Source organism: Prionailurus bengalensis, chromosome E1 (assembly GCF_016509475.1).
Source record: "Prionailurus bengalensis isolate Pbe53 chromosome E1, Fcat_Pben_1.1_paternal_pri, whole genome shotgun sequence".
In the NCBI taxonomy this organism is placed as follows: Eukaryota; Metazoa; Chordata; class Mammalia; order Carnivora; family Felidae; genus Prionailurus; species Prionailurus bengalensis.
In genome coordinates, this window is record NC_057347.1 from 41,639,797 (window position 1) to 41,665,017 (window position 25,221).

Consider the following 25,221-nt stretch of genomic DNA (forward strand, 5'->3'; position numbering starts at 1 on the left):
GTAGGTGGATGGAAAGGAGGAGGGAAGGGGAGCTCTTTTCTAGTGGGCACAGAGTTTCAGTTTGGGCAGATGAAAACGTTCTGGAGAGGGATAGTGACAATGATTGTACAACGGGACGGTACTTAATGACACAGAACCGTATGCTTAAAAATGGTTAAAATTTTATGTTGCCCATATTTTACCTTGGTAAAAAAAAATGTAGGCCGATGGGACCATCTGGGCAGAGCGTGAAGAGTGAGGAAGGGAGTGGGCAGAAGGAGCAAAGCTCGGGAACCAGCAGTGGGGGCAAAAGAACTGAGAAAGGGGTCTGCATGGGAGACAGAGAAGGCACATTCTGGAGAGACCAGGAAAAACAGGAGAGGCTGATATCCTCTGAAGCCCCTGGAGTAGAGTTGGGGCGGGGGTGGGGGGGGGGGGGGAGGCGCTGGAGTGCCCGAGGATGTCTGTTTTGCTTGCCTTTGAGCCTGAACCTTTTCTTTGGCATCTTGATTTTGGTCTGCTTTCCTCTGCCAGCTCCTGATGATGTCATTTCTGGTCAATGCCCACGTTGGGCCCAGACTGACTCAAGACTGAATCCTGGCCTGGTCTCCTCTCTTGGCGCCCTCCCTCCCCTCTCTGTAGCCAGTCTTACATTGTGCATTGTTGACATCTCGGTGAAACTAATCTTTTTTTAATTAAGAAAGACAGAGGACGACGGCCATTGCTTCTTGTGGCATTTGTATTACTATTGGTGTGCGTTTTACCCCGGAAAACCAAAACTTCCAGACTCTGAATTTAAAAGCCAGGGGTGCTTGGGGCACCCGGGCGGCTCAGTTGGTTAAGTGTCCTACACTTGATCTCGGCTCAGGTCGTGATCTCTCGGTGCATGCGCTGACAGTGCAGAGCCTGCTTGGGATTCTCTCCCTCCTCTCTCTCTGTCTCTCGCCCACTCACGCTCTCCCTCTCTCTCTCAAAATAAATAAGTAAATGTTAAAAAAAGTCAGGGGGGCTTAGTGTATGGTCAAGATTCCTTTATTAACAAAAGAACCCATCTTTTGTTTACAGAACTTCAATGATTTTATAAGCCATAGGTTAGGGACACGGACAGCTAAAATTTTACAAGGGGACATGGAGACGATGTGGTTGCATATGGAAGAACATTCTTTGCTACAACGATCACACTTGCACCCCCACATTTTGAAGACCCTAAAGGGGGGGCACCTTGATTCTCAGTGCTTTCTTTCTTCCCCTTTTTCTTTGTTTCTAGACATTGTCTGGGTGATCCTCACATGGGCATCACAGGGCTGCACCCAGAGAGAGCGTGGCTCTGCAAGGAAAGAGGCCCGGGAACGTTGTTTTTTTTTATTGATTTTATTTCTCCAAGAGTTTTCTTACTAAGTGAATTAACCTTGCACAGTTAACTTGATGTCATCTTAAGAAAATATATGAAATATGCTTTAGAAAAAAATTACACATGCTCTAACCAGCCATCTCATTTGGCAATCATTTTCCCCAGCGTCTGTCCTTGCGGGATGGGGAGGTGGGGTTCTTTTTACATGCGAGTGATTAAATCTACACACAAGAGCTCCAAACTCTTGCTGACCTCCCTCTGCGACACCAGCTGGCGTTGGGAGGCAGCGTACGAGGCAGGCCGAGGTCTCTCTCGAAGGCTCCAGTCGCCCCAGGCTGTTTGGCCATCAGTCCCCGGAGGGTCACCCCAGAAGATCTGGGCGGTCCACGTACATAAACTTAGCAGCTCCTCCCATAATGACAGCAATTGTGGAACACATCAGAAGGGCTCCGATGTATCCCATGGAGAAAGGGGGATTGTTTTTCTGTCCCTGTTTGCAGACAGCATCCTTTGAAGGCACAGGATACTTCCGCTCCAAGGATCCACATTTCTAGGTCCTCACTCACTGGCCCTAGAGTGATCTCTTCATCCTCAGAACACAGGGGACACTTTCCAGCCCTCGACTCAATAATGTGAGCGTCTGGGTAGGTTTTCAATCCAAAAACTGTGGATTGAAAAGGAGTAGCTAGCTGCTCAGCAGTCCCAGCCGCATCCCTGAATGGACTCTGAAGAAGTGTTGTCCTGGGTCCGTTCTCAGCCACCCAGTCAAGTCAGCGCGAACGGGCTGGGGCGGGGACCGCTTACGCCAGCCTGTTTTTCTGACAGTTTTCTGACAGTCATAAACTTGGCCACTCAGACAACAGATTTGGGAGACAAGGACTGAGTTTCTGTCCTCAACCCTCCTCACACTGACTCTCCCTGGGGTTTGGGGGCAACTGAAGGCCCCCAAAGCCTCAGATATGGAACCCAGAAAGGAAGGGTGGTCCAGGGGGTGCGTGTGTCCTAATCGTTTCCTTTCTTTTGGAACATTTGCTTTCACAGGTCACTAGTTGGTCCCAGGGCTCCTCTCCCAGCAGATCAGGTGGTGTCCAGACCTGGAGAGGAGGTCTGGCTGGTGTAGGAGGAAGGTGGGAGGAGGAGGTGTGGGCAGCGGCCGAGACACCCTGAGCGACGGTGCGCCCAGAGCTGTTCCCCAGATTCGCTCGGGTTCAGTCCAGTCAGGCTGCTGTAGGATTCCGCAAGAAATGTGGGAAGCCAAGGGCTTGGGGCAGGGCAAAACTGGATAGAACTTCCTGGGAAACTTCAAGGCTTCCAGGAATGCTGGACAGCTTCAGGTTTAAGAGTCACCGCAAGACGTGGAGAGGTGGCCCTGGGGTGGGTGGGAGAAGGTGAAGGTGGGGTTGGGGTGAGGGTAGTTGGGGAGGGGGCTCAGTCCTCAGTCTTTTGTTCCTCCACGGAGACTCTCACTCTGAGCTTGGAGAGGCGGCAGAGTCCCCATCCTCTGGGTCCTGCCCACTGGGGGAGATAGGCTGACCCCCTTTCACACGTTTCCACTTCATCCTTCGGTTCTGGAACCACACTTTGACCTGGCGGAGGAAGCAAAGGAACCTGGTCACTTCAAGGCAGGTGCCACTACCTCCCCGTATGGATGCTCGAGCCAGCAGGTCATAGTTCCAGGGACCCCCAACTTGAACCTCTGCTTGCCCTGCCCCACTCCTCCAGAGGCACCAGGAACTGACACGACAGGGAGGACACATCAATCTGTCCCGAGGCCTGTCTTGTGTCTCTTGACAAAGAAAGCCTGACAGTCTGGGGACAGGGTCTAAAAGGCACTGGGCATTGGCCCCACCCCCTTTCACATGCCCCGCCCCTCCTCCGGCTTCTGTTACCCAAGGGTCTGGGAGCAGAGGATTACCACCCTCCTCCCCAGGCACATTTACGAAGTACTGAAGTACTTGTCAGTTTAGATAGCTCCGGGCTGCTTACTCCCTCATCTGAGTTTCAGCACTGCCTGCAGGGTGTGGTCACGACCCTGTTTTACAGATGGAGACCTGGAGAGGTTAGGAGACACACCCCAGAGGTCACAGGGCTAGAAAGTGGTAGAGACAGGACCTGAGCTTAGTTTTCTAAACCTAGCACTCCAGCAGAGCCCTTCATCAACTGAAAGTTGCTATCAAATATTATTATTATAAGACTTTACGCCATGTTAGAGTACGGGTGTGGCTGGAATGCTCTGAGGGAAAGCCCGGAATGAAAGGCCTAGGAAGTTTTTTTTAGGGTGTGCCCAGGAACCAGCTAAAGAACTTATTAGAAATGCAGATTCCTGGGGCGCCTGGGTGGTGCAGTCGGTTAAGCGTCCGACTTCAGCCAGGTCACGATCTCGCGGTCCGTGAGTTCGAGCCCCGCGTCAGGCTCTGGGCTGATGGCTCGGAACCTGGAGCCTGTTTCCGATTCTGTGTCTCCCTCTCTCTCTCTGCCCCTCCCCCGTTCATGCTCTGTCTCTCTCTGTCCCAAAAATAAATTAAAAAATGTTGAAAAAAAATTAAAAAAAAAAAAAGAAATGCAGATTCCTGGTCCCACTTTATGATTACTGCAAAATGGCTCTCCAGCGTTACAAAATCTGCCTTTTTTTTTTTTTACTTTTTAAATTTTGTTTAATGTTTATTTATTTTGAGAGAGAGAGAGCGGTTGGGGGAGAGGTAGAGAGAGAGGGAGAGAGAGAGAATCCCAAGCAGACTCCACGCTTTTAGTGCAGAGCCCGACGCATGGCTCAATGCAGGGCTTGGTGTGGGGCTTAATCTCACAAACCATGAGATCGTGACCTGAGCCGAAACCAAGAGTCAGACCGCTTAACCGCTTAACCGACAGAGCCACCCAGGTGACCCTTGAGTTGTTAATTTGATTTTTAAAGTAATCTCTGCACCCAACATGGGGCTTGAACTCACGACCCCAAGATCAAGAGTCACATGCTCTTTGGGCTGAGCCAGCCAGGCACCCCTTAGAGTCTGCATTTTAAGCAAGGGCCTAGACGATTTCAATGCACACTTTGGGAATAACCAGATAAGAGGTTCCAGCCCTGACTGCCTGTGAGAACCATCTAGAAGACCTTTGAAAAACTCCGATGTCCCAGACCAATGAAAACAATCTCTAGGGGTGAAGCCCAGACATCAATGTTATTCAGATCTCTGCGGGTAATTCTCAGGTAGAGCCACAGTTGAGAACCACTGCACTGGGCAGAGAGGAGAAAAAGGAGAGGTGTGGGGGGCGTGGGGGGATGTAGGGGGGGGTGAGAGAGCAGAGGAAAGAAGGGACGGCCGGAGGAGGAGGAGGGGCCCCTGGGCTGCACCTGCCGCTCCGAGAGGTCCAGGTTCACAGCGATCTCGTATCTCCGGAGCCGGGTCAGGTAGTTATGGTGAGCAAACTCGGCCTCAAGCTCCCGAAGCTGCTCCTTGGTGAAGGCTGTCCTCTCCTTTCGAGCCTTGCTGCTGCCATCAGGCTTCCCTCGGCTCTCTGGGTTGTCTGCGGAGAAAGCATCCCAAAGAGGAAGATGTGAGCCGCTGAGGTCTCCTCTGTTCCCTTCTATCCTTAAGAGTCAGGACATCCTTACCTTGTCTTTCTTATTTATTTTTAAAAAAATTTTTTAACATTTATCTTTGAGAGATGGAGAAAGAGCACGAGCAGGAGAGGGGCAGAGAGACAGGGAGACACAGAATCCGAAGCAGGCTCCAAGCTCTCAAACCCACCAAGCATGAGATCATGACCTGAGCCAAAGTCAGACGCTTAACCAACTGAGCCACCCAGGCACCCTGTTTAATGATTTCTACTATCCAGCCCATCCTCCCCACCCCCAACCGCTTGACTTTAGTAGTAGCCAGAAGCTTGTGGGGCAAGAGGTTCTAAAATAAAGGCTCTCTGCCCTCAGCGGCCTTACCATCACCTGAGAACGATCGGAAATGCATTATCTTCAGGTCTCATCCCAGACCTACTGAATCGGAAAGGCTGGGGGGGTAGGGGGGTGGGTAGGGCCCAGCGGCCCCTACCAAGACTTCAAGGTGAATCTGACTTAAGGTCAAGTTTACAAACCACTGCTCTAAGACCTCACTTCTCGAAGGATGCCATGGCAGCTGCAGCAGGGCCAGGAAGTTGGTCAGACTTGCAGGATCTCAGGCCCTACCCACGACCTGCTGAATCAGAATCACATTTTAGCAAGATCCCCAGGGGAGTTGTGTGCACATGTAAATTGAGAAGTGTGCTGCCTTAAGCTTCTTTCCCCCTTTGATACCGGGAGGGGCCAGGTCTGGAAAGTTCTGGGCTCTGAGTTAGACACAGCAGGGCCTCAATCGTAACTGCCAACAGTGGTGGCGGGAGCAAGCCCCTTACACGTGTCAGCCACCTAATCCTCACAATAATTCAGCCAGGTGCGTTCTTGTATCAGCCCCAACGTATGGACCAGAAAACTAAGCACAGAGAAGGTGAGCAAGCTGTGTAAGTTCATCCAGTTCATCCAGCCGGGCAGCAGCAGAGGCTGAACTCAAACCCAGGCAGTTTGACTCACATACTGTTGAAGTAAAATCCTTGTAGGGAGGATTTACAAACTGTAGAGTGCGTACAAACGACAGGGACTATATGTTCTCTCCTGAGCAAGGTGAGAGGTGCGTCTGCCTTCACTTTGGTGGGGGGGCCAGAAGGAGACCCAGACACCCACACAGGTACCCACACGTGCCACTGTCCCGCGAATGGCTACAGGACCCACTTTGCCTGCAGGGCTCTAAAATTTAGAAGTCTTTTCGTTTCATTGTCCTTTCACAGACCAGGAGGCCTAGGCTCAGAGTCAGGTGCGTTACTGAAAACTACACCCCCACCTCCTGCCCGGTCCACGACCGCATCCCTGTGTGTGTGTGTGTGTGTGTGTGTGTGTGTGTCGGGCGGGTGTCGGGGGGAGGGCTTTTAGACAGGGTGGGGGAGGGCAGGGAAGCCGTGCACACTCCCCACCAAGCAGCTACATTGCGAACAGGTGGGAGGTGGAGACCCCTCGTCAACCCCGTTCCATTCTGGAACTTCGGCCTTGGATGTCGTTCCCCGCAGGCCTTCTCTTGCTTTCCATCAGTCCGTGTTTCGGGTTCCAGTCCCTCCACCCCCCGCGTCCCGGTCCCGCCGCCCAGGAGCCAGGGAGAGGGGCCGGGGTGGCAGCTCCCGACGCGGTGGGGGGCGCACCGTGAAAGTGATCCGGGCGCCCCTGCGGGAACAGAGAAGACGGAGGAGCGCACCACTCTCCCCCACCCCCCCCAGGATCTCCCTGGCGCTTGGTCGCCCGCGGGACGCGCTCAGGGGGCAGGAAGCCGTTGTACTGACTGTCCCGTGGGCTCTGGAGAAGGCTGGCCCAGACCCCTCCGGAAGCCGGAACGTGGGCGGGGGGGGGGGGGGGGGGGGTGGGGAGGACGCGCAGCCCCGGGGGCTAGGGATCCCAGGCAGTCCGAAAGAAGGCCTTGGCAGCCTCCGGCCGCGGGGGGCGGCGGGGGGGGGGGCAGCCTTTCCGGAGCACATCCTGGCCGGCCTTTTCCCATCTCAGCCTGACTCACAGCTCACAGTGGTTCCCAGCTCTTCCCTGTCACGATGAGTGAGTGTAAAACCACGCCCCGACTCAAGCGCCAAGGTTGAGTCCTTGGTCTCCTTGCTGGGGCCTTTGAGGAAGTCACTTAACCTCTCTGGGCTTCAATTGCCTCCTCCAGAAATAAAGCACCTACCTCCCAGGGTTATTGGAAAGCCTGGACCAGCTCCTGTGTGTGGAAACTGCTTTGGAGACTTTAAAGTGCATGACAAAGAAAAAAGTATTCTTCCAATTCTTCGGCTCCCCGAGATGCCATCTGAGGGGCTGTGGTTTCTTGAAGGCTTCTGTGTCCTCAGATGCATTTAATCCATTCCACAAAACACCCCCAGGAGTATTATTGTCCCCTTTAGCACTGTCATGTGAAATTTGTGAAAATTTGATTAACAGGGTTCTCTTTCTCCCCACCGGGAACTGATTTTTCCCACATGCTCCCGTACCTGGCGCAGTATTTGCTAAACATTTGCTAAATCCTACTCAGGGTACTGAGGAGGAAGCGGCCTCGGAGAGGCCCAGGCACTTGCCCAGTGTGCCCAGCAGTGTTTGGGGGAGGGGAGGGAGGGAGTACAGAACCGAGACTGGGACCCAGATCCCTTTGACTAGAGGTGTGGTGGTCAACGCTGGCCTCAGTCTTCCATCATCCATCTGGCACGGCTTGATCTGGACTCGCAGCTCTGCCTGTCTCCGCATCCAGGGCTCCTGGAGGCCGTGTCCCGGATGGATGCCCACACCTACACTCCCCTTCCTCTGGGCCCGCACAGGTGCGCCCGGGTTCCTATGGAATCCCCAGAAAACAGCCCCTGCCCCCGCCCCTGCCCAGTCCTGCACATAATCCTCCCAGGAGACGCAAGAGAGAGGAGGGGAGGTAGGGAGAGGACCCCTCTGTGTTGGTTTTGGACTGGTTCTTGGACCTCTCTCTGCCCACCTCCCCTCTCCTCTTATTGTCCTGATTAAGGCACTGGGCCTCAGCCTGGGAAACAGTAATGGGGCAGAGAAGCCGGAGCTGGGGAGTGAGCGAGCCATTCCGTGAATGGGGAAGAAGACCTTTCATCACTGTTAGAAATGACAGAAGGGCCTGAAGTACGGGGGGCAGAAGTGGAAGTTCTGCTTTGTTCACCATTTTCATCAAGATCGAAAAAGGAGGATGAGGACAAACCCTGAGCTATTTCTGGCTCGGGGTGTTCGGTCTGCCAGCTCCCGTGCACAGTTCACATGCACACTGCCCTCAGGATAGTTTGACCCCAGGCGAGTACACCTTTGTTGGGGGGCCTCCTCCCCACCCTGGGCCTCAGTTTCCCCATGCGTAGGAGCATGGGGCTGGGCTGGGTCTTCGCGCCCCTGAGGAGCTGGTGTCAGGGTCCTTCCCCAGTATGCAGCCTGGCATCCCCTTCCTGTCTCCCTACTCTCTCTTCTGTTGAGAACCCCTGGCCTTGAACTTGAGGCCCCTCCAGTTTCAAATATTCTTGTCCGGGCCCCTAGTTCCTCCCTTCAGTCAGATCCGAGGTCAGGCTCTCTGCTCTGTTCCAAGGCCGTCCTTGGTCTTCCCAAGGTCCTCAGCCCAAAGGTCAGGGCCGTGCCAGGGAACCTCTACCTCCCTCTGGTGTGCAAAGCGCCCCTCCCGGAGCTGAATGGGAGATTCAGATTCTCTCCTTGGAGAATCTGGGCCTTAGCAGGCTCTAAAGAAGAGCTCTCTGACCTGGGGCAACTCTCTGAAGTTCTCTGAACTGCCTTCCTTTGCAAAACAAGCATATCTACATCCACGGCGATCAGCAGGGGTAAAATGCCACGGGTAACGCGTGTTAACCCCTAGCACGGCACTGGGTGTGCCGTGAGGCTCCGCTGGGTGTGCCGTGAGGCTCCGTCTGAAAGAACCACGAAAAGAGAAGAGGTTCTCCCGGAGACGAAATTGCAGACGTGAGTCACGGTGGAGGTTAGAGGTGAGACTTGTCAAGGTACCCCGTCTCCAGAGCTGTGTGGAAGCGATGCCTTTTTAACGTCTGGCCTTTTAGCTGTTTTCCCTTCTCCACTATGTCTCTGCATCTCTGCTTGGATCTGTGTCTCTGGCCCCTATTATGTCAGCCTTGCGGTGGAGGTGGGGGTGGGGGGTGGCAGGAGGGGAAGTGAATGATTCCAGGCACAGTAACTAAAGCATCGATCAGAATCACACCCCAGCCGTCCTGGTCCTGCTTCTCTTTCCAGGGCAGGGGTGCCTTTTCCAGGACTGCAGAGGGATGGGCTGGTGCTCCGCCGGCCTGCCTCTGTGGCTCAGGAGGAGCGGCCCGCCCTGCCCGGCCCCTGCACCACCCTCCCAGCCAGCCAGTGGGGCCACGATGGAACGGTCGTGCCCGGAGAAATGCAAACAGGATGTATGTGTGATTGCGGTTTCCACCGTGAGCTTTTCCACCACCCAGGGTAAATTATTTCATAAATAGCTGTCAGTTTTGGCAGGCCTTCCTAAAGTTAGCAGACAGCTTTATCGGAGCTACAAGGAAGTTCAGACAGACGCTGGGGAACATGCCTTTTTGGAGGCCTGTATCCCTACTCCCCAGTTGTCATGGCCATTTTCCATAAATTTCTGTCCAAGACGATAGAAAGCCACAGGCTGTGCATTCAAATAACAACTTTGCCGTTGACAATGGGTCTCTTTTCCCCAGATATAAACATCTTTGGGGCTTTCACATTTACCGCAGAATCATAGAAGAGTAGCGCTGGAAGAGGCTTAGCGCTATCTCCAGTCACCTTTCCATTTACAGGGGAGCCTAGAGTAGGTGAGAGAGGGCCTAAGACACAGCTAGTTAGCGGCAGGGCTAGACCTCAAACCCAGATTCCCTCGACAGGACGCTCTTCCACATCTTGGGCTGCTTCCTGTCGTGTCCTCTTAATTATTCTGGAGGGCAGGTAAGGTACACACCAGCCCATTGAACAGATGAAGAAGTGAAGACCCAGAGACTGAAAGGCTTGGTGGAATAGCCTTGGTACCAGTCTGGGGCTACGGCCAATATGTCACATTGTGCAGGGGGGACGGTGAGCACAGAGGCTGTGCTCACTCCAGGGACATGTCCGTTGTGCGTCCATGTCTGATTCCCTGGGACTCCCCAGGGAGGAGAAAGGGAGGAGACACCTGGGGCATGCTGTCAGCAGGTGAAACCTTGGCAACCCCTCTGAAAATGGCAAATGTGGCTTCCTGGGCTGTCACAGTGCGGGCCTTTGACGTCCTTGTTAGTTCTGATACTTTTCAACTTCGGGAGGAGTCAAAGTGCATCAGAGTAGACAGGACCCAGATGGAACCAGCCCAAGACGAGTTGCACTTTTGTGTCCCAGGACGTCCTTGGCTTCCTGGGATTGGCCTGCCTGTCTCACTGGGCCCCCATGAGCTCCACCCACCTTCAGGTCCGGGCCCTTTCCCTCTCCTATGGGTGCCCCAAAAGACATGGGGAGGGTTCGCAGCCTCTTTGAGGAGCTCAGGAGTAGGTGGGGGGAATTCAAAGTATGTTTCCTGGGAGAGAAGCAGATTGTTCTGGAATGGAAATGCCTGGTGCTATAGTCCTTGCTGAAGGACCCAGGTGGGGTGGGGCAGTGGGGGTATGAGGTGGTGAGGGAGAGGGGAATCGACAGGCGATGAGATGGAGTGTAGATGGCCGTGGAATAAGGGAGCACAGAGGTGAAGGGGAAGGGGGGCCGTGGAAATGAGGGCCGGGAGCAGCAGCAAGCCTCTGAGATGGGCGGTGGGGGGAGGCACGGGCAGCTCTGGGCTTTGTTTGTGTTTATAAGTTCCAGATGTCGCCCTCAGCTGTCACCAAAGGAAGTGTGGGCTTCAGGACCAGACCCCACTGCTCACACTGTTCCTCCACCACTGTGTTCAAGGAACACAGGGACACCATGAAATAGAAAAGGCTGGGGAGGGGGCGGGGGAGGAATCCTGGCCAGAGGCCAGGGAAGCCCAGCTCAGGGGGCAGAAAGGGCACTGGGGGACAGGCGCTGCTTCAGGGGGGTCGGCAGGGGAAGGAAGAAGTGTTTTGCTTCTGGAATCGTCCCCACCCCCCTGGGCCCAGATGTCCTGACTTATTCAAGCCAGAGAAATAGGTGAGTAGGGCGGGACCCCTGAGCCCCCGCCCTGGCAGGACGGTGGGCAGGCCTGAGTTTGCTCCTCGCTGACCTTCTTACAGCCCATGAGCTCTTCGGACCCTTTTGTGTTAGATGCTGGTCAGAATTGTGCTGCTTTGGTGGATACTGACTTTCTGCAGAACTTCCAGACCGTATCTGGCTGGGGCCCGAGGGGACTCAGGCACAGGGTTTGTGCTGATGCCTCTGAGTTCAGACAATGGCCAAGGCCTCGAGTCCTGATCTGGGCCCTGATCTCTGCCTGACTGTGGGGGGCAGGTGCTCTCACCAGGCGGGATGTGGAGTACCTGTCTCTCCTTCCACACTGGCCGCTCTGGCTCCTAAGGCTTCTTCCTCGCTGGGGGGGGGGGGGGGGTGTCTGGAGTTGGAGTTGGAATGAGGGGGGCTGCAGCCGTTGCGTGCCCCTCAAGCCACACCCTGCCCAGCACTGCAGTGACCCTGGACCAACGAGCCCTCAGAGACAAGGCAGAGCCAGCTGGTGGCGGGCTGCAAAGGCTCCCTCTGACCTCGGGTCCCTGCCTTGCCAGGTTTTGAGCACAGGTGACCTGGGATGCAGCCAGGGTCGGGGAAGACTTTGAAAAGAGAAGGGTTGCTCATTTGTGGGCTTGGGAACAACGGATCGAAGGGTTACCAAGTGCTGGCTGTGTCTTTACATCTCCGATCTCATCCTGTCCCACAGCAACCTTGCGAGGTAGACCCGTGATCCTCATTTTTCAGAGGAGGCTGGGACTCAGTGGGGTGTAGCACTCGCCGGAGGTCACACAGACGGGAAGCTGTGGATCTGGGACTGCGTCCAGCTCTGCCCTGTTAGTGCACTTAACGTTAGCCCCCGAGCCCCTCCCCCCACCCTCTTTACTAGGCTGCAGCCCAGCACGGAGGGTGGGCACGGATGTGACATCACCCGGCATGGTACTCTGCGACCCAAGTGACACTGAGGTTGTCCGTTCATTTCATTATCACCTCATTTCCTTCTTCCTGTGTCAAACAGCCCACTTCTTCAAAGATTCATTCGTGGGGCACCTGGGTGGCTCAGTCGGTCGAGTCCAACTCTTGGTTTCGGCTCAGGTCGTGATCTCACGGTTTTGTGAGTTCAAGCCCTGTGTCAGGCTCACGGCACAGAGCCTGCTTGGGATTCTCTCTCTCCCCCTCTCTCTCTCTCTCTCTCTCTCACTCTGCCCCTCCTCAACTCGCGCTCTTTTAAGATAAATAAATAAACCTTAAAATAAATATAAAGATTCATTCCTAAAAGTGTCTTTCCTTGTAGGTGTAAGGTAAGAATGTAAGGATCTTTTTGTAGCCAGAAACAATGCTCTGAGTGGAAAAACTCTAGTGGCCAACAGGACCCGGGGCTAGGAAAGTTCTGAGGTCATGCACCCCTGAGATGCTGCTCTCACTTAACTTGCGCCTTGGTGCCACAGCTAGAACCTTGCCCTTTGTTCTTCTACCTCCTGTTTATGGGCTGCATTGCCCCCTCCTCCCCCATATGTTGAAGTCCTAACTCCCAGGACCTCAAAATGGGACTGTATTTGGAGATAGTGTCTTCGAAGAGATGATTAAGTTAAAATGAAGCCATTAGGGTGGACCCTGATCCAATCCGACTGGTGTCCTTGTAAGTAGAGGAGATTAGGACACAGAGAGAGACACCAAGGATGCCCACACACAGAGAAAAGACCACGTGGAACCATGGCAGAAAGACGGCCATTTGTAAGCCAAGCAAAGAAGCCTCCAGAGAAAACAAACCTGCTGCCATCTTGATCTTGGCCTTCTAGTCTCCAGAGCTATGAGAAAATAAGCGTCTGCTGTGTAAGCCGACCAGCGTATGGTGATTTGTTACGGCAACCCGGGCAGACTGAGATGCCCCTAAATCCCCGGAGCCAGCGTTCGCCTCTGAGGAGAGGGAGCAAGGCCAGGAGGGGTGCTTGGCAAGGCTGATGCCAGTCCACAGGAGACTTCTCTGCAAATTAGAAAAGGTGCCCTTTCCTCTAGACCTGAAACACAGCCACACATCCGTATGACAGCTGGGCCCGCCAGCTGCCCAGCCATCGCAGCCCCCCTAACTGTCCTAGTGGAGTGAGTGACTCCACCATATTTTTCTGCCACAGAAGCTCTACTTGCTTCCCAGCCTTGGTGGCCCCGGTACTTGGGAGCTGACCTGAGTACCCTGTGGGGCACTCCTGCAGAGAAGTGGCCAGCCCAGTGGCTGTTCGTTGTGTCTTTCTGACCCCAGCACTAGCCCTGCCCCTGGGCTGGTTTTATGATTGAAGTCCGGCTGTCTGCACACTCTTTCCTGAGCGAGACTGTAAAAGTCCTGATGAATTTTACAGGAGTTCATCACACATGGTGGAAACCCCCGGGGCCAGGTGGCACAGCCACTCTCAGAGAGAAGGTGAGAAAAATGAATGGATGGATGGACGGATGGATGGATGGATGGATGCCAGGCCGTAACAGGCTATTGACCAGACATTGAATGAGCTCCTCCCGTGGTAAATGTTCTAGTCGGTGCTAGGGAGACTGCATAGGGAAACCAGTTATCGTTCTGGCCCTCCAGACACCTCAGTTTTAGGGAGAAGGGAGCCATATGCTGTAGCTCCGGATGAAAGGCAAACTGGGTTTGATGCAGAAATGGAGGTACAAAGGAGGCATGTTCTGTGTCTTGGGAGAGGGAGGTCAGGAAAGGATCCTTGGACACCCACCAAACTAGAAACAGCAGGGGACTGTCTCAATATAATAAAGGCCGTATATGAAAATCCCACAGCCAACATCATACTCAATTGTGAAGCAAAAACAAAACAACAGCAACAACAAAAACCAACGTACAATGAAAGAAATAAAATGCATGTATTTTGGAAAGGAAGAAGTAAAAACGATCTCTGTTGACGCATGACACGATCTTGTATGTGGAAACCCCGAAAGATTCCGTAAAGAAAACCTCTCGGAGCTAACGAACGAATTCAGCAGAGTTGCAGGATACAACATCAACACACAAAGATCAGCTGTGTTTCTATCCACTACCAGTGAACAATCTTGAAAGGGATATTAAGGAAACAATTTACGTTGACAATGGCCTCACTTACCCAGTCCCTAGCAAAATCCCAATGGCATTTTTTGCAAAGATGGAAAAAAAAAAAACCATCCTAAAATTCATATGGAATCTCAAAGGACCCTGAGCAGCCACAACAATCTTGAGAAAGTGAAACAGAGGGAGGCCTCACAACTTTCTGATTTTTTAAAACGTATTACAAATCGGCAGTAATCACAACAGTATGGCACTGGCATAAAGTCAGACGTGTAGAATGATGGAGCAGAATACTTATGAGGTCAGCCCTCACATATATGGGCAGATGAGCTTCAACAAGGGTGCTCAGGCTACACGGTAGGGAAAGGATGACCTTCCATAAATGATGCGGGGGAAACTGGATATCTACATGCAAAAGAATGAAGTTGGACCCTTACTTAACTCACAGCATATTAAAAAATTAACTCAAAATAGTTTAAAGACCTAAACATGAGATTTAAAACCGTGAAGCCTCTAGAAGAAAATATGGGGAAAAATCTTCATGACATTAGGTCTGGCAATGATTTCTTGAATATAGCACTAGAGGCACGGGCAACAAAAGCAAATATAGAGAAATGAGACTACGTCCAACTTAAAAAGGTCTATGCAGCGGAGGGAGCCATCACCAGAATGTAAAGGCAAGCTACAGAGCGGGAGAAAATATGTGCAAACCATAGACTGATGAGGGATTAATATCCAGAATATATAAAGAACTCCTACAAGTCAACAGCAAAAGGCAGGCAATCCAACTAATAAATGGGCAAAGGACTCGAATAGACATTTCTCCAAAGAAGATCTACAACGGGCCGACAAGCATATGCAAAGATGTTCAACATCACCAAGCGTTAGGGAAATGCACATCAAAACCATGATGAGTTATCGTCTCATGTCTGTTAGGAAGGCTACTGTCAAACAAACAAACCCAAACCAACCAACCAACCAACCAACAAAACAGAAAAGAACAAGTGTTGGTGAGGTTGTGGAAAAATCAAAACTCTTGTGGGGCGCCTGGGTGGCTCAGTCGGTTGAGCCGCCGACTTCGGCTCAGGTCATGATCTCGCGGTCCGTGAGTTCGAGCCCCGCGTCGGGCTCTGTGCTGACAGCTCGGAGCCTGGAGCCTGTTTCGGATTCTGTGTCTCCCTCTTTCTCTGCCCCTCCCCTGTTCATGCTCTGTCTCTCTCTGTCTCAAAAATAAATAAACATTAAAAAAAAAAAACAAAAAAAACTCTTGTGCACTGTTGGTGGGATTGGAAAATGGTGCAGTGGCTATGGAAAAGGGTATGGAGGTTCCTCAAAAAATTAAACATGGAATTACCGTGGGATCCAGCAATTCCACTTTGAGGTATGTATCCAAAAGAATTCAAAGGCAGAATCTTAAAGAGATATTTGCACACCAGTGTTCATTGTGGAATTATTCATAATGGCCAACTTGGAAGCAACCCAAGTGTCTGTCCATCAACAGGTGAATGGATATAGCCAAGGTGGTATATCCATACCATGGGATATTATTCAGCCTTAACAAAGAAGGAAAGCCTGTTATCTGCTGCAACACGGATGAAGCTGGAGGACATCGCGCTAAGTAAAATAAGTCAGTCACAGAGAGACAAACACTGCGTGACTTCACTCACACGAAATATCAAAAGTAGTCTAACTCTTTTTTTAGATCAGCCTTTAATAACGCTTGGTATTAAAAGGCCAAGTGAAACGGGTTTAACTTTGGCCTAAACGAACTCCGTGTTCTGTTCGGATTTACTCTTCATCCAATATAACGGTACAGCCCCACCTCAGCCCACCCCCTGGCCACCCCCTCCTCCCGCCCCCACACCTTGAGGCACAGAAACAGAAAGTTGAATGCTATTTGTCAGGCCCGGGGAGAAGGAAAAGGAGAGAGTTGTTTTTCAATGGATTTAGGATGTCGGTGTTGTGAGATGAAAAAGTTCTAGAGATTTGTTGCAGGACAACGTGTATAGATTTAACACTACTGGGCGGTACACTTAAAAATGATCACTATTTGGGGCGCCTGGCTGGCTCAGTCAGAGGAGCATGTGACTCTTGATCCCGGGGTTGTGAGTTCGAGCCCCACATGGGGTGTAGGGATTGCTTAAATAAATAAAACTTAAAAAAAATATTTAAAAAAATGATCACGAGGGGCGCCTGGGTGGCGCAGTCGGTTAAGCGTCCGACTTCAGCCAGGTCACGCTCTCGCGGTCCGTGAGTTCGAGCCCCGCGTCGGGCTCTGGGCTGATGGCTCAGAGCCTGGAGCCTGTTTCCGATTCTGTGTCTCCCTCTCTCTCTGCCCCTCCCCCGTTCATGCTCTGTCTCTCTCTGTCCCAAAAATAAATAAACGTTGAAAAAAAAAAAAAGATCACGATGGTAGGGGTGCCTGGGTGGCTCAGTTGGTTAAGCATCCGACTTTGGGTCAGGTCATGATCTCACCATTCGTGGGTTTGAGCCCCATGTCAGACTCTGCTGATAGCTCAGAGCCTGGAGCCTGCTCCCGATTCTGTGTCTCCCTCTCTCTCTGCCTCTCCCCATCACCTCTTGAAAATAAATAAACATTAAAAAAAAAACTTGTCTTGGGGCGCCTGCGTGGCTCAGTTGGTTAAGCATCCGACTTCAGCTCAGGTCATGATCTCGCGGTTCATAGGTTTGAGCCCTGTGTTGGGCTCTGTGCTGGGCTCTGTGCTGACTGCTCAGAGCCTGGAGCCTGCTTCTAATCGTGTGTGTGTGTGTGTGTGTGTGTGCCCCTCCCCTGCTCTCACTCTGTCTCTCTCTCTCTCTCAAAAATAAATATTTAAGAAAAATGATCACGATGGTAAGTTTTATTTATGTGGTTTTTTTTTTTATCATAGTATGTATGTATGTATTTTTTTTCAAAGATTTTATTTTTAGGTAATCTCCATACTCAATGTGGGGCTCAAACTCACACCTCTGCGATCAAGAGTCACATGCTCTACCAACTGAGCCAGCCAGGTGCCCCTGATCATAATTTTTAAAGTGGAGATTTCAAATACAAGACGTCCCATGGTAAGAAATCTCAGGAGAGCTCCTCTGTGCCATTATAAGCTATATATTTAGAAAATCAGCACAGGTTCTAGTGAAAACTAAAAGCTACAACTTCTCAGCAACAGCTTCCACTGAAATGATGCTAGGTACAAGGGGAACCGTAGCTTTTAAAAAAGAGGAAAGGTTCTTCGAGGCGGTGATTTTCGAGCTGGATGTTAACATCAGAAGGGTTTCAACAGGCAGAGGAGTGGGAGACGGGGAGGATGCTTGAAGCAAGGGAAAGTTCTCCGGCAAATGAGGTTGGGAGGAGAAAAAGGGGGGTGTGTTTGCAGGGCAAGTGAACTCATGTGGCTGGAGGCAGTAAGGAGACAGGACAAAGCGAGTCTGAGGAAGGCAGGGGGAGTCCGTGAGAGCACTAGCGAGCAGAGCTGAGCCCCAGCATGGTGGGGGTGGGGGTGGGGGTGGGGTAGAACCTCTCCCAGGCGGGAGATCGGATTCACCTACAGCCAGGCGGATCACGCGCGACCTTCCCTTGAACCCCGCCAGGAAATCACCGCGAAATCCCTCATTCCCATAAATTAAAGACGACCACGGTAGCAAGACAGATCGACAGATCGAGGGCAAACAACAGTGGCCTCACAGCTGTCCCTGCCAGCAGGGATCTTTAACACCCATGGGCCCTGGGGCTGGGAGTGTTTGCGGTAAGACAACATCACACTGGTCTCCTAAATCAGTTTTGTGCTGTGAACCAACAGAAGGTCTCTGAGTGGGAGCCAGAGACCCCTGCTTTCCTGATCATTTATTTAATCAGCTCCACTTCTAGTGGGGGTGATAGGGGAGCAGCTGGGACTGGCAGAAGGAGAGGGGAGAGCAGAGAACGTTCCTCTTGAAACAAACTTCCAGTAACTTTCTGTTCCTAGAGCCGCCTCCGCCGGCCAGTATGGGGCCCTTTCGCCAGGCACGACTCACCCCCCAACCTCTCCAGCAGAACTCTGGGGTCCGAGCTCCTGAGGACAACTGGATTTTGGGACCAGGGATAACTGCAAGACGTTCCCATGTCTTATACCCCAAGTTCAGCAATTTCTGAGTCAGTGTATTTGAAATATTCAATTCCATCGACCCCCTTATGTTCTGAAGGTTGGTTCTGGAAACATGGGCCTAATAACATTCAGAGCGGCTATTTATTGAACTCATGTGCCAGGCACAGTGCTAATCTCAGGGATCAGTGCATTTAATCTTCACAGTGACTCTGTATGGAAGGTGCTTTTGTTATGATACCATTCTGCAGCTGGGGAAACAGAGGCTCAAAGCAATTAAGAAGTTTTCCAAAGTCACGCAACGTGTCTGCCTGCCTCGCGAAGAATTCTGGAAAACACATTTCTTTTTTTTTTATGTTTATTTATTTTTGAGAGAGACAGAGTGTGAGCAGGCAAGGGGCAGAGAGAGACAGAGACACAGAATCTAAAGCAGGCTCCAGGCTCTGAGCTGTCGGCACAGAGCCCCATGCGGGGCGTGAACCCACAAACAGTGAGGTCACGACCTGAGCTGAAGTCGGACGCTCAACCAGTTGAGCCACCCAGGCGCCCCATGGAAAACCCATTTCTAATCCATGGTTGATTAATCTTCAGAGATAGTTTAGCAAGGGCATGTGAGACACACAGCGCAAAATGCAGGTGGTGTCAAACCCTCAGTAATCAAGAGAAATAATATCTGAATGCAACGTTTTTAAAAAATCAAAGTTAAAGGGCCCCTGGGTGGCTCAGTTGGCTAAGCGTCCGACTTTGGCTCAAGTCATGATCTCGCAGTTCGTGGGTTCGAGCCCCCCGTCGGGCTCTGGGAGCCCGGAGCCTGCAGCCTGCTTTAGATTCTGTGTCTCCCTCTCTCCCCCCACTTCCCCCCCGCCGCCCCCGCTTGTGTTCTCTCTCTCAAAAATGAATAAGAATAAATAAATAATTTTAAAACTTAATGTGGAAAAAAAATCCCTGCGGAACAAAATATCAGAATTTTAAACAGAGAATGCAAGCCGTGACTCAGGATCAGTGGAGTGGGATGGGGGTTCTTTCTGGGTTTGTTTCCCGTGAGCTGGATTCCAGATTCCTAGAGCTGGCTGTGAACCTTGCTCACCTGCTTTCCCCTTTCTTCGGGCTCTTAAGAAGCTGATCTTTCCTGCCTCGGCCCCCTCCAGTTCAATTCCAAAGGGAAAGACTCAAGCAACTAGCTGGGCTGTAAAGATTCCCATGCTGAACAGAGAGAGTGGGTCGGGAAGCCTAAGAATGAATGAAACTCAGCTTGCTGTGCCCTGCCCGACTGCTGTTGCCATCGCTGCTGCTCCTGAGGGGACCCGGATGGACGGGGATCCCGGGGCCCATGAGAATCTGCACCGCCCCCCCCCCCCCCAGAGGCTGACCCTGTGAAGAGCTGCAGGGCATTCAGTGGAGGGTGTCCTTGTGCTCTTGGGATGGTCACCTGCTTGGCACAGGAGCTCACTCCCTAATGCAGTGCCACAGGCCACTGGCCCGAAGCAATGATGACACATCTGGGTCTGGCTGAAACACAGAATGATTTTGCCTCAGGCCAGCCCCTTGCCTGTGCCTTCTGGTGCCTCGGCTCCCAGTTCCCTGGAAAGCGGCTGCCCGCCCCTCCCCCACCCCCGGGTGGCTCAATCGGTTAACCACCGGCTCTTGATTATGGCTCAGGTCATGATCTTGCAGGTTCGTGAGACCCAGCTCCGCGCCAGGCTCCGTGTGCTCTTAGTGCGGAGCCTGTTTGGGATTCTCTCTCTCCCCCTCTCTCTGTCCCTCCCCCCACTCATGTGCGCTCTCTCTCAAAATAAATAAATAAACTTAAAAAAAAAAAAGTGGCTGGATGCATCGGGGGAAGATGTGGGCAGGGGAGGTACCGGGCAGGCGCCACGGAGGGGAGAGCTCTTCAACTGGGCACAGAGCCAAGTCGCTGAGAGTCCCTTGGCGAGGAGAAGCAGAAAGTGCCCCATCTCGGCACATCTCCAGCCAGGGCTAGGAATAGTTCAGGATTTAACCAGCTGGAGATTTAAAGGGCCCTCCTATCAGGCAGCCAGGAGGCCTGTGGTCCCTATCATCCATCGTGAGCGTGTTGAGGGGCTTCTTTAAGCACGGAGAGTGACTATTTCCGAATGAGGATTCTGTTTGAAATCTGCTGAAGGGAGCGGGCTTTGGGGTCTGAGGTCTAGGGTTTGAGCTCGGTCCTAGGGTTACCAGATTTGCCCGGGATTGAGGGGTTTCCTGGGATGCTGGATTTTCAATGCTAGCCCTGGAAAAGTCCTGGGCAAGTCCAGATAAGTGGGTCACTATCTAGACTCCATTCTAGCAGGGTTCCCCTCAAACTCTGTCTCTCCTTTTCCACGCGTATAGGACGGAGATACTGATCAGACCTGCTGTACCAACTTCACACACTGGCGGGACCCAAAAGAGCTAACGTGTTTCCTGCAGCATCTCGGAACCCCCCCCCCCCAAAGAGCACATCCAATGCTAGACAGGTAGCTTCTTCTCACTCTCAGTTTGAGCCCTTTGGGGTGTGAGACCTTTACATTCATCTCTGCGTCCCCGGCGCCTTGGGCAGTGCATGGCGAACAGAAGATTCTCTGGAAGTCTGTGCTACATTGAAAGTGCTTCGCAAAGCAAAGCACAGAGTGTTCTTGTTGACTGGGTGGCACCCTTCTCTTCTACCTGCCCCTGTTTAGCCCCGTGAGAAAGTCCTCTAGAGGTTCAGACAGACAGACCCTGCTCCGAGGACGGTTGTGAGGAGGACACAGCGGGCAGTGGGGACAGGAGGCACGGGCACAGCCTTGTTCTTAACACGCTGACCTGCCCTCTTGGCCCAGGCACGGGCAGGGTGATACCTTGTGGGCAGTATGTCCCCAATCTCGGTACCCCATCTCTTCCTTACCCCTTGCCTCTCCCATCCTGGTCCAGGCCTGCTTCTCTGCCTCTAGTCTCCTGGAGACATAGAGTCCTGGCTCTGCTTGACATCCCAGGGTCCCAGCCTCGTCCTGGCCCTCCGAGCCCCCATCTCAGCTGACTCCTCTGCCGAGCAAACCCTTTGGCTCTGGGACCATTTGGAGCCTGCCGGGGCATGGTGGGGACAAGCATGAGCCAGAGGCAGCCCGGATTCAAGAAAGCCCCTCTCCAGCCCTTGCCAGCCTGCACTGTCCCACGTATGCTCCCAATCCTTGTGGATCTTATTTCACTCACTTGCTGAAATAATCTTCCCGGGGTCCAGGGGTGCTGGGGGCGCAGAGACGAACCCCATCACCAGAGAATCCTGGACCTCTGAGTAGAAGGCACCCCAAAGGTAACTCCTGCCTTTGCGTAGATGAGAGATCATCGTTTGCAATTGCTGGCCAGGACAGCTCGGCTCAGAGAGGGAAAGCAACGAAGCAAAGGAATGTTCAGCTGCTCCTCAGCCACATACCTGAACTCTCCTTTTTCCGTCTGGTGGACTTCTTCTCCGTCTCGTGGGCAGTGCTCCCCAGGACCTCGTAGTCCTCGCCTGGGCCTCCCGTGGTGTCCACCAGGCCCGGGCTGCTGGCCCCCACGTCCCTGGAGCCCCCCGCTGGGCCCGGGTTGAGCCTGCGCCGGGCCTCTGAGACAGGGAAGTGCCAGTCGGGGGGCTGCGGGAAAGCGGGGTGCTGTTCAGTGAAGACGCGCTCCTCCCGGGGAAGGCTGTGTGGGGCGGCTGCCAGGCAGGAGGCTGAGAAGTCGGGGTACGCTGCCGTCGCTGTCGCCGGGAAGTCTGGTTTCTGGTGGAAGGAGAAGGGTGTTGGCGGGTAGTGGGGCAGCCCCGAGGCCCCACTGCCTTCAGAGTGGGGATTTCGAAGGCAGCCCCAGACCGGGGCCGGGGGGTGGGGGCTCCTCATGCAGCTGCTGGCCACGGGATCCATCTGGGGGTCTGTCGCTGCGCGCCTCAGTCTTTTCAAAGTTTTGATTCTCACGCTTTTTATATTCAAGTTTTGAACAATGCCAAAAAAAAAAAAAAAGATAAATAAATAAATAAGAGGGGAGAACGATCGGCGGAAAATTCACCCCAGGAACCAAAACCAAAACGAAAACTGAAGTCTCTCTTTCAAGTAGGCACGCATGTGGCCGGCCACGCGTCTGGGTGCGGGCACACCTATGTCAGGCTTCACTCCTGGCCTCCTGCCCCTCCCCGACACGCCAGCCTGCCTAGTGGGGTCCCCTGTACGTGTATGTGTCGCCGATGACACTAAAACATTTTCACTGTGTCAGCCCAGACGCACCAGCTGCTGAGCGCTCGTCCTGGAGCCCGCAGCAAATGCCTGCCGAGGGCTGGACCAGGGCTGTGAGGCACACTTTTAAATCCTGCGGTGGGGAGAGAGTGACACATTTCTGAAGTGAAACATGAGAGAGGAGAGGGAGGGGTTAACCAGCACACACACACATCCCCTCCAACCAAAACCCCGAGCAGGCAACTATTAATCATCAGAAACCTTATATGCACATCTAATGGGATTTGCAGATGGAGACTTTTAAAGAAACATTGTCTGTATTGCGTTTTTTTTAATTTTAAGGGGAGAGAGCAGGGCGCGCACACACACAACTTCTTTAATGTGCCTCCTGTACGCTATGAAGTTATTTTATTGCGCTGTTAACAAAATTCCCCAAGTCTTGGATTTGGAAAAAGCCTGAAGTCAGATCCAGAATCCATCAAGTGCCAAATTCCAGGGAGTGAAGCAGGGAATAAACGCAAGAGACAAGTTTGCTGATTGCATTTGATTTAAAGGCCCTTCTGCTGCTGCTTACAAAAAGGAAGGTGGATTAAAAGAAATCTTTTTTTTTTTTGCAAGTCTCAGCGGCCCACTAGGGACTGTAGCATAGAGAAAGACACACTCCAGAAAAAAAAAAAAAATTCTTTCTCTCTGCCCAAAGTGACATTCCCACTTTCTCAGTAACTTAAAAACACAACCAGATTCTTCCTTCCGTTCTTTAACCCCAACTTACATGCCAATTAGCTACGATCTTCTCTAGGTTGCATGTGGGGGGCGGCGGGGGGGGGGGGGGGAGGGTTTCAAGTCATTTTTCTCCACAGCAAAGGGAAGGTTTTTAGGGTAAGGTTCTTGACGTTTCTCTAGGCCCCCTAACCTTCACCCACCTGCTTCCCCTACCCCACTCCCAGAGGCCAAGGCTTCTGTGGAATCTAGGGCATGGGAATAGGAATCAGGGAGATTCTCCCTCCCAAAGGGGTTCTCCTCGGCAAACGATCATATGGTCTTTCTGGCTGGTGCCTGTCACAGGACAGCCAACTGCCATTTCAACCGGTCAATCGGTCTACTTAATCCCCATGCCCTGCTGGTCTCTTAGGAGGGTTAATATAATTTCTGGGAGGATGACATTCCAAGCACACGGGCCGAGCTCCCCTCCCACCGAATATTTCCACGGCCCAGAGCAGCAGGATCAGGACGTAACTGTGTGCTGGCCGGTTCCAAAGACGCCAGGAGGGCCCACGGGTCTCAGCCCCGCAGCCCAGAGGCTGCACACACATTCTTCATTAAATCGGCATGTGGTTTCTGGAATGGGCAGGGTGTCGTAGGCCAGGAGAGGAGGTGGGATCATTGCCACAAACCAGACTCATCTCCCTGCTTTGCCCGGGACTTAGCTGTCAGACACACATTTCTCCTCTGAACCTTGTGAATCTCCGATTATAGGTAAATTAGGAATCACGTTCTATATTTTACGAATGAAAGCGAGGCTCCGATAGATGAAGCAGGCTGTTCCGAATGACAGAGTGAAGAAAGGGCAGAACCAGGAGGCGCCCTCGGGCGTCCGGCTGTCCAGTCTGGCGCAGCCTGACACACAGGAAGGAGGACGGACTTTGGGGTCAGACCAATGCGAGTTCAAACCCTGGGCCCGCCACTTCCCAGCTGCGCGTCCTGAGAGAAATCACCTCACCTCTCTGAGCTTCTGTTTCCTCAGCTGGGATGACAGTCCTAGCTGACAGTCACCCAGTGATCTCAGCGCCTCACACATATTCCCCCCAAGGGATCCCCACAAAAGCCCTCTCCTCAGAATGCCCGCCCCACCCACAGCTGAGAATTTAAATGAATCGGTTCTGCGAAGCAGAGCCCCAAGTAGGTGATAGATCAACACAGCTCCCTTCCTAGCGTAGTCCCTCCTCCTTAACTCGAGGATTCCCAAAGGAGACTGTGGACAGGGAGGAGCACTGAGGAAACTCTACTGAAACAGCCTTGCGAGGTCCCTCGAGGGAGGCTGGAGGCTCGCGGCTGTGGGGGTTCTAGAAGGAATCCTCAGGAGGCTGGGAGGAAGCCCTGGCCTGTCAGCTTCCCTAGGAGAACCTTCCCTGGCGGGCTGGCCCAGCGGCTGTAACCCGACTCCGGCTCCTCTGGCCTCCCTCGGCAGCTGGCCCAGGGAACCGGCCCAGGGAGGCCCGGCCTCGGCCCTCACCCCTGGAAGAGGTGGGCCGAGGGGTCAAGGGGGCAGCGGGAGGGGGGCGGCAGGGGTGAGGAGCGCTGCGCTGGGCCTGGCACCCCCCTGCACCCCGGCACCCTCGCAGCTGCCCATGTCTGTCAGCCACCCTGCGGGGTGCGGCCTGGGGGCCCCCCCTGCTGGCCTCTACATCTTCCTGACAGGCCCCTCTTCTGAGGCCAGGAAAAAAACAACAGTCCCTCCCCCGGACGGCAGCCCATTTGTTAGATGAAGGCCGGGCACCAGCACCTTTAACCTCCTCAAAGTCAGCATTTCCCCCTCAAGGCCCCCGCAGGCCCCCGGGACAGAGATGGATGGAAACGACCGTTTGTGGAAAAAAGCCCCGTGGCTCCGCGGCCAAGCGGCCAAGGGGAGCAGGCTTTTCAGGAAGGGAGGGGACCCCGCTTCTGGCTGTTGTTGGGGTGGCAGGAGGAGGAAGAGGAAAAGCGTGCGTCAGGACGACGGTCGGCCGGGCCACACCTGAACCATCCCAAGGAACTTTTGGAATTTCACCCATTGTGCGAGAAGACAGGCAGGCGTGTCCTTGGCGCCACAGACCTGCTTCCGCGAGCTTGGCCACCCCACCCACCGGGGCCTGGAGCTTCGGGGGGTGTCCGCGGGGGCA

General features: G+C 53.1%; 1 protein-coding gene across 3 annotated transcripts; it reads right to left on the reverse strand.

Annotated features, from left to right (window-relative positions):
• Positions 1–995: 995 nt before the first annotated feature.
• On the reverse strand, positions 996–22,488 carry MEOX1 (mesenchyme homeobox 1). 3 transcript variants are annotated; one of them, XM_043584633.1, is made up of 4 exons: positions 22,394–22,473; positions 21,568–22,088; positions 4,677–4,849; positions 996–2,916 (listed from the first exon to the last, which is right to left on the reverse strand). In XM_043584633.1, the coding sequence occupies exons 2-4, from the start codon at positions 22,034–22,036 to the stop codon at positions 2,794–2,796; spliced, it is 765 nt and encodes a 254-aa protein (XP_043440568.1). In that variant the 5' UTR covers positions 22,037–22,088; positions 22,394–22,473; the 3' UTR covers positions 996–2,793. The 3 variants fall into 3 exon arrangements, with proteins under 3 accessions (XP_043440568.1, XP_043440567.1, XP_043440570.1); XM_043584632.1 differs by having other exon boundaries at positions 21,568–22,488; XM_043584635.1 differs by lacking the exon at positions 4,677–4,849 and having other exon boundaries at positions 21,568–22,479.
• Between the last annotated feature and the right edge of the window lie 2,733 nt (positions 22,489–25,221).